Source organism: Babylonia areolata, chromosome 2, assembly GCF_041734735.1.
Source record: "Babylonia areolata isolate BAREFJ2019XMU chromosome 2, ASM4173473v1, whole genome shotgun sequence".
In the NCBI taxonomy this organism is placed as follows: domain Eukaryota; kingdom Metazoa; phylum Mollusca; class Gastropoda; order Neogastropoda; family Buccinidae; genus Babylonia; species Babylonia areolata.
The window spans coordinates 13,120,465-13,134,504 of NC_134877.1; the positions used below are offsets into that span (position 1 = coordinate 13,120,465).

General features: G+C 39.0%; 1 protein-coding gene across 5 annotated transcripts in view; it reads left to right on the forward strand.

The window, feature by feature from the left end:
* The window catches only part of LOC143297916 (dynein heavy chain domain-containing protein 1-like), a 186,789-nt gene extending 174,042 nt beyond the window's left edge, over positions 1-12,747 (forward strand). For all 5 annotated transcript variants that reach the window (XM_076610490.1, XM_076610509.1, XM_076610526.1 and 2 more), the window contains 3 exons: positions 4,029-4,254; positions 8,627-8,953; positions 10,374-12,747. In XM_076610490.1, coding sequence (XP_076466605.1) covers positions 4,029-4,254; positions 8,627-8,953; positions 10,374-10,733 — 913 coding nt within the window. In that variant the 3' untranslated portion in view covers positions 10,734-12,747. The remainder of the gene's footprint in view (positions 1-4,028; positions 4,255-8,626; positions 8,954-10,373) is intronic.
* The last annotated feature ends 1,293 nt before the right edge of the window (positions 12,748-14,040 follow it).

Consider the following 14,040-nt stretch of genomic DNA (forward strand, 5'->3'; position numbering starts at 1 on the left):
CCAGTGTACTCTGTGATGCAAAATATGTTCTGAGATTAAAGATGGTTAGAATGGACAGCGCAAGTTTCATGATTTCAATTTATACCAGTCAACACACGCACAGTTTGTTGGCTAATAGAAAAACTTGATCAAACAATAATTCAGAAATGCTTGTTTGATGTTATTTAAGTCCTAGCATGTAATGGTTTGTCACTGGGTACAAACCATGATTGAGCATCTTCACCTTTCAAATGGTAAGAATGAGTGAGAAATGATGCATGTGCAACCTGCAGTTAAAGCACAGCAACATTTTGTCAGCTTCCAAAGACAGAGCAAAATCCTGTATATCTTCAGGAATCAAAAGCAGTTTACCAGTATTGGTGTTCTGTTCTTCTTGGCAGAGGTCTCAAATTTATCACTGAAATTTTGGTTCAATGTGTGTTGAAGGAATTGAAGCCTGTGAATATTACTTTCATTCTGGTGGGGCCAGCTAATATGAGCCTTTCTAACATTGAAGAAGATTACAGTATATTTCTATAAGAAAGCATTATCTACAATTGTTTCAAAACAATGGTCAGTTGTTGAGTAGTTTCCAGAAACCTCAGTTATTCATCCAACCCATTGGTTTCAAGGTTCCACATGAGTAGGCAGTTCATCATTTTTCCCATTACCTTTCAGAAGCAGCTGCTTGGTGCTTTTGCACAGAAGAGATAGGAATTGCCAGGTATTTACCAGGTTTGGGGATTGGTATATAAGTGCAACCCACCAGGAAGAAGAAACCTGTTGTCCAAATGAGCCTGTGTTTTTAAACCATCTAGGGAATGGTTTGGGGGAAATGTCAAGCAGCTCCTCATGGGTCTCATCTTCACCCACAGAGAAGTGATTACAGGAATGAAAGGGGAGACAGTAAATCAGTCAGTAAAAGACAGACTGTACTTTTTGTAGCTGTTGCCTGAAACATCTCATGACCCGATTTTTTAATCAAAGCATTTTCAGGACTGGTTGATCAAATATCTTCTCTCCAATATATTTGGTGTCACTGAAAAGATTGCACAAAGGGTGGGTGATGTAAGGGGGTGGCATGTATCGTTTCTCAAGTTGATGAAAGGGGATGGCATGCGTCCTTTCTCAAAATAACTTTGCATCCTTCTTCTTCTGTGTTCGTGGGCTGCAACTCCCACATTCACTCGTATATGCGCGAGTGGGCTTTTATGTGTATGACCGTTTTTAACCCGCCATGTAGGCAGCCATACTCCGCTTTCGGGGTTGTGCATGCTCGGTATGTTTTTGTTTCAATAACCCACCGAACGCTGACATGGATTACAGGATCTTTAACGTGCATATTTGATCTTCTGCTTGCGTATACACACGAAGGGGGTTCAGGCACTAGCAGGTCTGCACATATGTTGACCTGGGAGATCGGAAAAATCTCCACCCTTTACCTGCTTTGCATCCGATTCATGGGTTTGTCCATTTTTTTGTTGACACTCTGTGACTTAGAATATATGAAGGCAAGTTTTGCTTGGATGGAAAACTAATGTTTTTTTAGTTTTTAACCCTTTGAGCCCCGAGTTCCTGAGCAATTTTAACCCTTCTGCCTGAGCTCCTGAGCCAAAATTTGCAAATAATTGGTATTTAATGTGTCACGGCAGATATAAAAAGAGTGTCCTGACCACCTCTTTACCGGTGGTAGAGAAAAATGACATAATGCCTAGCCACCGGTTGAGCGGTGCATAAACACTTGTGTCGTGTTTTGCTATTGGTTGACTTATAATGAAATCGACCTTTTTTATCCAAGCACATGCACAAAACACAGTGAAAAGGCGCGGTCATGTTGGTACTACGTTCACGGACGTCAGAATATTACGGTTTTTCTGATTGGCTCTTCAATATAAGTCAACCAATAGCAAAACATGACACAAGTGTTTATGCACCGCTCAACTGGTGGCTAGGCATTATGTCATTTTTCTCTACCACCGGTAAAGCGGTGGTCAGGGCTCAAAGGGTTAACTTTGCATTGAACTGATTATGTTTGCAGTCTTTTAACCCTTTCATTTCTGGAATTATTCATTTTTGCAAAGTATTCACCACCTCTAAAAAGAAATCATAAAAATTAAAATTATGCTGAAAAGTATGTAAAAGTATATGTTTTTGTGGAGGAAAATGAATGGAAAATATAATTATCACAAGTTCAATGTTGACAGAATGAAATAACTCCCAAACAGGGGAAGATAACTCAGATTTATTAGAGAAAAAAAATACACAAAATATTTTGAAAAAAAGAAGAAAATTCAAGTTTGTTTATTATATGGGTGGATATGATGCAAGAATATTAGTTAATGTATTAGACACAACAACCAAGTGCAATTGTTGTTTCCTCCACTTTCGTGTTATAAACATAAACACTATACATAAACACATTCACATACACCCTCCAACCCAAACACCTATAACACTATCACACAATAGTACAACACAAAAGCTCACTGTAAACAATATTTCAGCTGGAAGCTTCAATCTGGAGGGTTTCACAGTAAATGAAAACCCCAAAATGAAAGTTTCAAAATAAAATGAAAGGTTTTATCAATACCCACTTTTAACATGATCCCGCCCCTTTCCTGTTGATGTACCTTGTAGCACGTAATCACCAGGGTAACCAGAATTACCTCAGTTGATCAACAACATTACTTTTGTTTTCAATCACATTTTTGTAGTTGTTTTTGTCGAAATTATGCTGAAAATCAAACAAAAATCTGGCTACCTCTTCTGTACCACACCCCCTGGCATCCATGTTGACACACTGAACAGCTTTTTGCTTCACAAAACGTAAAAGCAAAAATATAAAAGCATAAAAATCGAGCAAAACTTGCTGAGATATTGCTTCCATCACTCAACAAGGCAGTCACTATTTGCAATGAAGTAAGCACATGCAAATGAGTAGCTGGACAGTTGATATTGCAGTTAGCCCAAAACCAGATACATCCTGGCCGTAAGTGAAAGGCTTAACCTTTTCAGTGCCCATGATGTACATATACATCTTCAAAAATGCTTCGCTGTTTGCCCCATGACGTACATATACATCAAGATCATTTTAGGATTTGTCACTGTTAAAGTTGATGTGTCGCTATAGCCACCAATCAGAAAGCTTGATATGTTTAATTTAATTATCCACAGGGAGCAACAGCCAATGATAATTTCTGGATGTTATTGTCAGTAACCCCTTCGCGATGCTTTCAAAATTGTGAATGACGAACCACAACCTTACCATAATCTGTTGATTTTTCTTCCAGAAAAGTATGGGTTTCATATAATTTGCGTACTAGAATTTTTTGTTAATTATTACCCTCCACAACCCAAAACTGCCAGGCCAATAGGAAGCACAAGTCAAAATAATGCCCGACACTGAAGAGGTTAACGGAGGCTGCACATTTTTCTTTGTTCTTATTCAGATTAGTTGTTGAAATATCCAGGAAAAGCAAGTATTTTGTATCATTACATTTTCTGAATCCATACAATTTTTAGCAGTTCTTGTTGGTACTTGGAATGGTAACTTTATAATTGTCTGAAATAATAAGGATCAGTCTGGTGTATTGTCAGATGTTTAGAATTTTCTTCTTCCATTTAGGTATTATCAGTAACAAAAAAATATCAACTAGATAGACGTCTTAGGAAGAAACCACTCCCCAAAGTTGTCAGAACAATTTGAAAAAGACGACCTCTGGCTGAAGTCTGATCATGGGTCCCAAAGTGGGGAATAACTGTAATATGCAATCAGCAGCAAGAAAGGGTGAGGTAGCTCAAGACTGATAGGTACTTCACGGTGTGTCATGGAACATGTGATTATAAATTCTGTGGTTGCTGGCAAAACTAAATCTCTGCTTTGAATTGTAGCAGAATTGTTAAACGCCATCAATCTTGCAAAGTAGCTGTCTTTGGGAAACATTTCCAAGTAGGGAACTGCTGACAATTTATTAGTTTTGTTCGTTATGCATAACACAATGTTCTTATCTACAGGGCTTTAAGTAGTAACGAAAGATTTCTTCTTACAGGATTATTCTGAGTGACATGGTGCAAGCAACTGGAGCTCCGGAGTTGCTTCTACAGTTCCAGTTAACACCCAGTGCAGTTGTGATGGAGGCACAGATGGCGATTCCGCAGTTGCTGGCCCTTCTGGCGACTTGTCCATGTCTCCAAGAAGCGGACACCCAGCAGATTATGCCTCTAGATCATTTCTTTCACTCAGAATTACAAGCATACAGGAGGCTGATTGAGCAGGTAATGAAATCAGTAGCATTGTCATGAAGTGTACTGAAGCTCTTCAGTAAAAACGTAGGGTAGGTATGCCTGATTGCTAACGGTCCAGTCAAAGAGACCAGCTCAACGTGTGTACCGTACAGAAAACATGTCGTGCAATAGTGAAATGTAGTTCTTTTGTTTTTGAAGGCTTTCTCTGACTGGTTGCACCATGAAAAGTTTGTCTGCTCATTCTTTTCAACGTTTTGTAGACATTTGAAATAGCAGGGGTGACTGAGGGTAAATTAATGCTTACGGGCAAGCCCATTTGCGAACAATAGCTTTGGGTACATGTAGACAATTAAAACAGAAGTAGGTCTTTGCCTCATTACACATATTATTGGAACATCGCACCAGACTGTCATATTGTTAGTTTTGATCACACATGCATACAGACATTTAAACACACCCACCCCACACCACACACAAACACATCCTTTTGAGAGTGCTCAGTAACTGTGCAGCATCATTCACAAATAGGCTGGTGTCAAAATATCATATGGTCTAATTGCAAACGACACTATTTTGCAGATTCCTGGCAAAACTGATGTTCTGATCTGTCACCAGTATGCTTTCTTTAATTCTCCCAGCACTGGTAATGGGCATTCAACATATCTGATCAAATCAACTATTATAAAATGTGTCAAAGTTCAAGTCCTACAACTTGCTTGCCTTGATTTTAGGATACTGAGAGCACGTTTGTAACTGTAACCTTGGTCGGCAGTGGTGGGTGAAGAGAAGAAAGAGCAAGGAAATAGCCAGAAATAGTTGTTTGACTGGTTCTTGGAAAAAGGTCAAAGCAGACCTTAAATTGTGAAATGCAACAGTTAAGAACGTTTCAAAGTGGGGCAGCATACAAATCGTTCGCAATTACACGCTGTTCGTAATTACACCTACCCTAGTTACTAGTGTGATAGGATGGAGATAAAGAGGTAAAAGCATTAAAGAAGACAAACCTCAACAAATGTAAAGAAGACAGACCTCAACAAAGGTAAAGTAGAACTGCATTAGTTACAACTGCATTTGGACTTTTTATGTTGTTGCCTGTTGCCTCTTTATCTATTAATTATCATTCTGTCTTTGTTTGCATGGTTGGGACTTTTCGAATCTCCAGATTGTAATTTTTTCTTCTTCAAAAAAAAAAAAAGTTTCAGTCAGTTTACTTTGGTTTATCTGAGGTTCATTTCACTGGATTCATCTGAGGTTCATATCACTGGTCATTGGAACTATTCTAGTAAGTTATTCCCCTTGCCATAGACAGTTGATCACCATCTTTGAATTCAACGCAAAAGCTTTAGAAGAGAGAGGCACAAGTCAAGCCAAAGAAGTTGACAAATGTGTGAAAAATAAGTGGAGGTGGGAGTGGATGAAGGAGAAAGACGCACTGAAGAGAAGTTTTGTGTTGTGGCTGCACAAAGTTGATGTACTGGGTGTTAAGGTCGTCTCTGTGGTTACCCAAGGCTCAGTATTTGGCCCCACCCTCTTCCTGGCACATATCAATGATCCGAGCAATGCCCATGTCTGCCTTTTTGATGACACCATCATCCTCTACCAGCATCTCCAGGATGAGAACTGGCCAGATATAAACTGTATGGTCAGTCAGTTTCAAGACTTAACAGTGCCAGGTACCCGAGAGTCCAAGTGTTGAAAGATCTGCACTGGGGCTCTCACATCAGTGCTACTGCAACCATGGCTAATAAAATCTCAGCCTTTGCCTATGGAAATATTAGTGGCTGTTCCACCAGAGTCCACACTAGCTGCTACAATGGCCTTGTTCAAACCATCATTGAGTATGTTGCATCCTTCTTGGGACCCCACCAACAGAACCTCATCAACAAAATTTTAATCTTCCATTGATTTCACACTGTATGACACATGACACAAATGGAGTACAAAGCTTCCACCAGAAACTTGAAAGTTAAACAGTGATACATTTGGACTGGTAATCCAATCTGTGATCGGCATATATGAACACGAGGGCGACACTTATATTGAAAAAAGCAAGTATGCTGGAACTTTTTAAACATCTCTGTTAAAATGAAGAGCAGTATTTTTTTTTCCCTTGACATTTTGCTGGAAAAAAGTGCAGGAAAGAAAGAACAGGAATGGCACATCCTCGTTATTTACAGACTGACTAGCAAGCATTCTCATGTTATTTTTGGCCCAAGGATTTTCAATTTTCTCCAACTTCCCTGGACCCTTCTGCAGCCTCTGGACTCCGCTTTCCAGGATTCAACACTTTTCTAGTCCCTACCATGTAAAATAGCCGTTTGATCACTTTGGTGATCATCCATGAGGAAAAGTCATTCGAATGAGACGATAAACCGAGGTCCCGTGTGCAGCATGCACTTAGCGCCCATAAAAGAACCCACGGCAACAAAAGGGTTGTTCCTGGCAAAATTCTGTAGAAAAATCTACTGCCATAGGAAAAACAAATAAAACTGCACGCAGGAAAAAATACAAAAAAATGGGTGGCGCTGTAGTGTAGCGGCGCACTCTCCCTGGGGAGAGCAGCCCGAATTTCACAGAGAGAAATCTGTTATGATAAAAAGAAATACAAAGTCAACATGTAAATTTCTGTGTATTGAGAATATGTGCATGTGCTGTTTTGGTTTACTTTGTGATAAATGCAACCACCACTGGTCTTCAGAGGATTTTCTCTCAACAGGATGAAGCTGTCGGCACTGCATTACATCAACTGCATGGCACTGGTATTTCCAAATAAATCCCTTTACATGACATTCATGGCTGTGTCATGCTGCCATCTTCTTGGTCCAGTTTTCAAGGTCCAGTATTGCATTTGGGATTGTCACTGATCAGTTCAAGCTGTCACCAATCAAAATTAATATCATCCACCACAATTGCTTCTTGAAAATATAAGTTTAGTGTGCAATATTGCCAGATCAAAAAGTATAACAAATATGCAGTCCATCTCCTTCCAGTAAATGATATCAGGCATGCCACCAAGGCAGGAAAAAAACAAGGCAGACAACAACAAAAAATGCAGCTGAAATTGGAAAAAAAAAAGAGGATTTTTTTTCTTCTGTGGACTGAACCCGCAACAGTGTCAAAAATAAAAGACTAATTAATACAGACATGGATTTTCTCATGGAATATTCTCGACTGGAATATTTGATTTCGCTGTCGCACACAGTGCAGTACGGATAGCCATCTTTCTCGATCTTCCGTATCACCTCGCCAACTCGCTGATCTTCAACAGTTTTGTCCACCCATTCCCATCTCCATTTGTTCTTTGAATCTCGATCAAAAGAAGATGTTTTAGCTGTCCGTTCAATGAAAACAGGCCTTGGCATTGACAATTTGTGTGAGTCGTCGTAGCTAGATCTACGTCGCTGTAGCCTAGAGTAAGCCGGTCAACAAACGAGACTTCCCGCGGAAGTGAATTCTGGGATAGGCCTACTATGATAATCATTGATTGGAAACCGGTGCAGAGCCAAAAATGACCCCCGCCTTCCAGAATTTATTGAAATGTGTCGCTCCGCGGAAATCAAAGTTTCGTGCGGCGGAATCATCTTCACTGGCGGCAGATCGATATTTTGAACGGCCGATTTGTAATGAACCACGGCGATTTTCCGCCTAACGGCAGAAAAGTATCATGCTTGGATATAAGTTATTCTATGTCAATATCTTAGAATGGCGTGGATTCCATTGTTTAAATCTATACAGGATGTACCATATCTGGTCTTAACATCCTCCTCCCTCAACCCCAAGCTCAAACTAATAAATCCGTGTATGATCATGTGTGCACATCTTAGATGTATTCTTATCTTTTTTAAACAAAAAAAAACTAGCTTTATGAGGTGTGCATGGAATGTAATGTTTTTATTGTTTATTACTTAACGTGTTGCCTGCCGAACATTTTGACAATTTTGTCATTTCTGTGTGCAGAGGATAGACTTGGGGGGGTGGGGGTGGGGGGGTGTTCCAACAATGGGCAAAAAAAACATGCATTACTTCCTCAAATACAAAGATATCTCCTTAAAAATTTGCATGATTATTCCAAATACAATGCACTGTATTCAGATGATGAAATTATCATTTATTTTTTGATACTGTCTGAAAGTGAACATGGAGTGGACAGAGCACATGCAGGAGTTGCAAATAAAGAACAATCAGTGTTAAATGAACTTCTATCAGAATCTGAGAGTCTATTCATTTTCCTTTCAGGAAAGTATGAGTTCACAAACTTTCTTGCAGTAGTTAACCACCTATAATTTTTTGTTAATTACCCTCTGCAACACTAAACCACCTAACAAATAGGAAGCACATGTCAAAATAATGTTGGGCACTTAAGTTACTTCAGACCTGTTGACAACAAAGTATTTTGTTTCAGATCCAAGAAGACCTGACCCTGCTGCATCGAGGAGTTCGGGGCGAGATAGCTTTGACCTCACATCTTCGTGCCATGTTGGAATCCTTGTGTTGTGACAAGACACCAGGAGGATGGCTTTCTGAAACATTCACACCTTGCAGTAGTATTTTTCAGTGGCTCAACTCCCTTGAGGACCATGTGCACTATGTGCAGGAGTGCTGTTCTAGTCGCCCACCCACATTATGGCTCCCCGCTTTCCTACGACCAGACCGCCTTTTTCCAGCGGTGGTTCAAACCCATGCAAAGCAGGCCTTTAAAGATGTAGCAGACATCATGTTGACATTTGAGGTAAGTCAGATATACTGACTCTAAGTGACCGAGTTAGTGATCATGTTATGTGAGCAAGTTAAACATTACTTGCAAGTAAGTTTAAGGCTGGAGGTCTTTTGTCTACCACAGCTAATGTGAGAGGAGGTCGGAGGAACAGTTGTTTTGTTGAAATGGAATCTTTTAATTGTGAGAAGTGTATGCTGCACACATGACTCTTTTAATCTCATCTGAATGACTGTCACTCAAAGTCAAATGAAAGGGGACTTTACCATTAGGCTACTAGTAGTTCCTTTGTACACAGCCACATTCATTATATAATATTCTTGTACAAATATCAGAAAAGCACATGCTCCATGAAAAAAAAACAATCACCGACAGATGGTATTCTCTTGGAATTCCTTTCATCAATCCAGATACAAGTACTGAAACTGATTATTGCATTTAAATGTGATTATGTTTGCAGCAGGCAACTGTATTTTTCAGTTTCGTGTTCCTTTGACAGTTTATAAAACATACATTTAGTACTTTGATGTAATATTTCTGTCTTTAGTCAATTATAATATCGTATACCATTTTCTGCATGCGAACAAGTTCTGTTATGACTTTGTTAATTCACTGAATCTGATATGTTACATTAATTAAAATTTGCAATGTTGCTGAAGACATTTTCAAACTGTTGAAGGAATGCTGACCTTTGTTTTAACATTCATGATAAGTTGCATTTTTATGTGTTTTTTTGTTTAAATCCTCCATGCCCCAAAGTGTATTGAGACATTGTGCCGACCCCATTTTTGACAAACAGCTATAAAATCTTAGCATCCACATTTAATCAATATCAAACAACTTTTATGTTCATAACCAGTCTTTTGCATGATTTTGTCATTTTTCATAGTGCTAGAAACCATCACTTGCTGAACATTCCCTTAATGTGTTGTTAACTTGCATGTCTAGTTAATTCAGTAACTCTTTATATATTGATACGCCATTAACTTGTCAGTGGTTAAATTTGTGTCATTCTGTGTGCTCTGTCACTTTTTTTTTTTTTTTTTTTTAAACTGTGGACCAAAAAACGATGTCATGTTAAAACAGCAACATGATGTGTGCTAATCCAGCAACCACTTATAACAAAAATTGTGCACATCTCAAGTCAATGAATAAAAGGCCATATTTTTAATCCAAATTTAGTGCTGACATAGTATTGTAACAGTTTGCCACACACAGACATTGACACAAGGGCAAATTAGGGCGGTTATTTACATACATGAGCCAAAAAAATTGGAGTCACAGGAAAGGCTTGGATTCTTTAAAGACGGGAAAAAAAAGGCAAAGAAAGAAGTCCTGATTACATCTGTTGTGACCATGATTAAGTCTGTAAAACAAGACTCACAACACTCGGTTCCCGATGTGTATTAACTTGAGCCATGTTTTTTTTCTTCAGGTCATGCCTTTGGGATTTGTGGCTACGGAAAGGCCTGCAGATGGTGTGTATGTCCATGGCTTGCTCTTGGCCAATGCCCGCTGGGACTCCAGTCGCTCAGTATTAATAGACCTGCTTCCTGGAGATGGACCTCTCCATCCCATGCCCCCTGTGTGGATCAGACCATTGAATGCAAACAATGAGACACAGCGTGTAGCAAGGTTGTCCCACTACACCTGTCCTCTCTTCTCTTGCCCTGATCTGGCTCTGCAACAGGACAGCAATCTGATCACCCATGTTCCCCTTGCCACAGTTCACCCACCCACTTTGTGGGCACAAAAACGGGTTGCTCTGGTAATTGATCAAGTTTCACAGAACTAGGTACAGATATGTGTATTGTGAAAGCACAAAAGATTTTCAGTCAAACCACCAAATATTGATGGCTTGGTTTGGTGGACTTATTTGCCTTGACAATGATTTGTCTGCCTCTGTCATAAAAAGTATCAAAGAGCACCCCCCATGCATGACGTGTTAGCTCGTCTTAATAGATTCTGCTGTGGTTTTGAGATTCAGCTGTGGTTTTGATCTTACAGTGGATACAGAATTTCATGTAACATTATTGAAAAAGCCTCTCTGATTTTGATTTTATAAATCACATAACTGAATATTGTTTTTTTCATTCAATAAAATCCACATCTACTGATTTACAAGCACAATTCTCAGATATAATAACTTTTTGAAGTTTAGTGGTTTAGCAAATGCCAAGGATATTTTTTTGTATTTACCATGGATGAATGTTGCCAAGAAATTGTTCCTGTTCCTTGGAAACGTTTCAAAAACTCAATTTTAAGAAAATGCATTCTTGATCCTCCAAAACATTTCACCAATCCTTGAATCTTTAGTTGTTCAGATGTTATCACAAGCACAATTATGTTTTGGATGTTTGGACGAATTATTCACAACCTTGGATGGATTTGACCATTGATCTTTATTGAATGACCCCTACTGAGGTCTGTAAGCATGGTGAAACTATTGTATTTATCTATATGAGAAATATTTAAACTTCAATGGGCAGTCATAAACCCTGAACTATCAGAAGCTGATTATGTATATATATAAAAATTCAAATCAAGAACAAATTCAAACAGCATTCTCTCAAATGTGCTGTGCAGGTATGTCACTGCATACAACTTTTTCTCAGTCTCAATATGAAGCTAAGCACCCTTTCTTTTAACTTTGGTTCTTTCAACTGGGGCCGAACATAACTGAGTTGTTTTCGAAGTACATAATTTTTGTTGTCCACATGTTAAAAAAATAAAAAAAAATAAAGTACCAACACAATCCACAGCCAAAACATCTGAAATACGGCTTTCCTGGAACGGTTGTTGACAATATGCATGCATTTGATTGAAATCATTAAGAGGATATAACTGCACTTCTTTCTTGACAAGGGAAGTCAGCCAAGTGAAGACTTTGCATCTCATTAACAGGTATTCATTCATTGGAAAACTAGTGCGGTTTTTTCCTCTCCTTCAGCTGAGTGGATAACAGAAGGCATGTACATTATACATATACAAACAAGCTAAGTCCAAATTCAAAAGATTACCTGTATTGCAACATATATACATGTTTACAAATTCGTTGTTCTTCCAGCAGTGTCAGTACACCTACCAAAAAAAAGAAAAAAAAAGAAAAAGAAAAAAGTGATCTGGAAGAACGACGAATGGAAGACATGATGCTGTGGTTCTTGCTGTATACCTGTTACCATTGCAGAGTTTGACTAAAATGCTTATTTTAACGTAGGTGTTTGTTGATATGGTGGGCACTTTTTGTGCCTTTTGCAAACTAGGAAAGTTCCACTTCGCATTGAACCCCTCATTTTTATTAAACTGTTTCACATAAGCATTTCATTAATTTACTTACAAGTCCCCTGCGTTTGCCATGGAGTTTTAATAGTACAGTGACAGGACCCGTTCAATTTCTGTATTGTCACTGATAATTTTTTTTTTTTTTTTTTTTTAAATTATTGGAGCTGTTGAATGTTTGTTATTCAAGTTTGTGACAACTTGTGCCCACTGGATTTTGTGCATCATGTCACAGGCAATTAAGCAAGTAGAGGTGGGAAAATAGAGTGTATACACATTGTAGATTCTGAAGGTAGACAGTGGGAAGGAACTCATGGGGTGCGTGTTGAAGAGAAACCGCAATGTTAGCAGCTGCTGCTTTGTGATTTCTGTTGGTAGCACTGAGCTCAAGCTATATACATATAATCATTTTGGAACAACTTTAATGTGTCCATACTGCAATGTCGCACAACCAGTACTGTGACCTAGCAAGGTGCTCACCACCGATGGCAACATCTTTTCATTTGCATTAGTGCTGCTTTCAACATTTTTTTTTTTTTTTTTTTTTTAACTTTTAATGTGTGCATGCTGCAATTGTCACACTGTAACCAGTACTGTGCTCCAGCAAAGTGCTCACCACCAATGGCAACGTTTTCATTGCTTCAGTGCTGCTATCAATGGATTTTTTGAAGGGGCTTTTCTCAATTTTGTGAAGGGGCTTTTCTGCATTCTGTTCAAAGCTTTCTCTAAAAAAAATAAAAATAAAAAAACCAGCTCCCAGCTTACATTTGCTTTCCTGTGTCCACATTAAAAGTCTTAGAAGGAACTGTCAGCAGACATGAATAGAAGCATGTTGAACTTGTGACCTCTTCAACAGGCGGCTTTAGATATGGTTACAAACAAAAATGCCTGCACTGATTTTAGAACAGTGTCTGCATGTGCATGGTTCTATCTCTATGTGAGCCACACAGATGTCAAAAAAGCAAGCCGTGCAGTGTGCAAACTTTCTCACCATATTAGGTTTTTGTGTGCTATGGAAAGTCTGTGGGCTTCATTATCAGTGTACTCCTGTGATGATGACCATCCATTTCAAGTAACATTGATGTTTAACAGAACTGATTGGGTAATCTTGATGATGCTGGTCTATTTTCGTCGAGTAACACACAGTACTCTTGTGATGATGACCATCCATTTCAAGTAACATAGATGTTTAACAGAATTGATTGGGTAATCTTTATGATGCTTGTCTATTTTCTTTTGAGTAACACACAGTACTTCGGAATTAGGTATATACAGCAAAATGAATGTTGTGGGGGGTAGGGAGATGAAGAGAAGACCCGATTGAGACAGATGTTAAGACTGCCAGGTGATAGCGTGTTTGTGTACATGCGTGTGTGTGTGTGCACATGCACATGTGTGTGGTGCCAGTGTGAGAAGGCAGAGAGAGAGATGGGAGGAAGGGATGGGGCCCACTGATCTTAACACTCAACGATTTGGCAATTATCTTGAAATCACCTAACCCCTTCCATTTCTTCGGCTCAGACTATGCATATAGGTACACACGCACCAACTCTTTCAGTTATGCCCAAGGATTGAATGTCATGCAATAGAGAACTACATTCATTTGATCATGATCAGGTGTGAAAAACTTATTTTCACATGAGGCCACTCCTGAACTTGAGTGAAACTTGTTACAGGTATGCCTTTGTGCGTGTTCCAGGGGGTATGGCGGGCGAGGGGCTGGGGGGGAATGTATACAAATATATATTCATCAAAGTGCATTTGTTGTAAGAATCTCACTATTAGATAAAAAGGATAACATATCTTATTCCCAGATCTAAGCT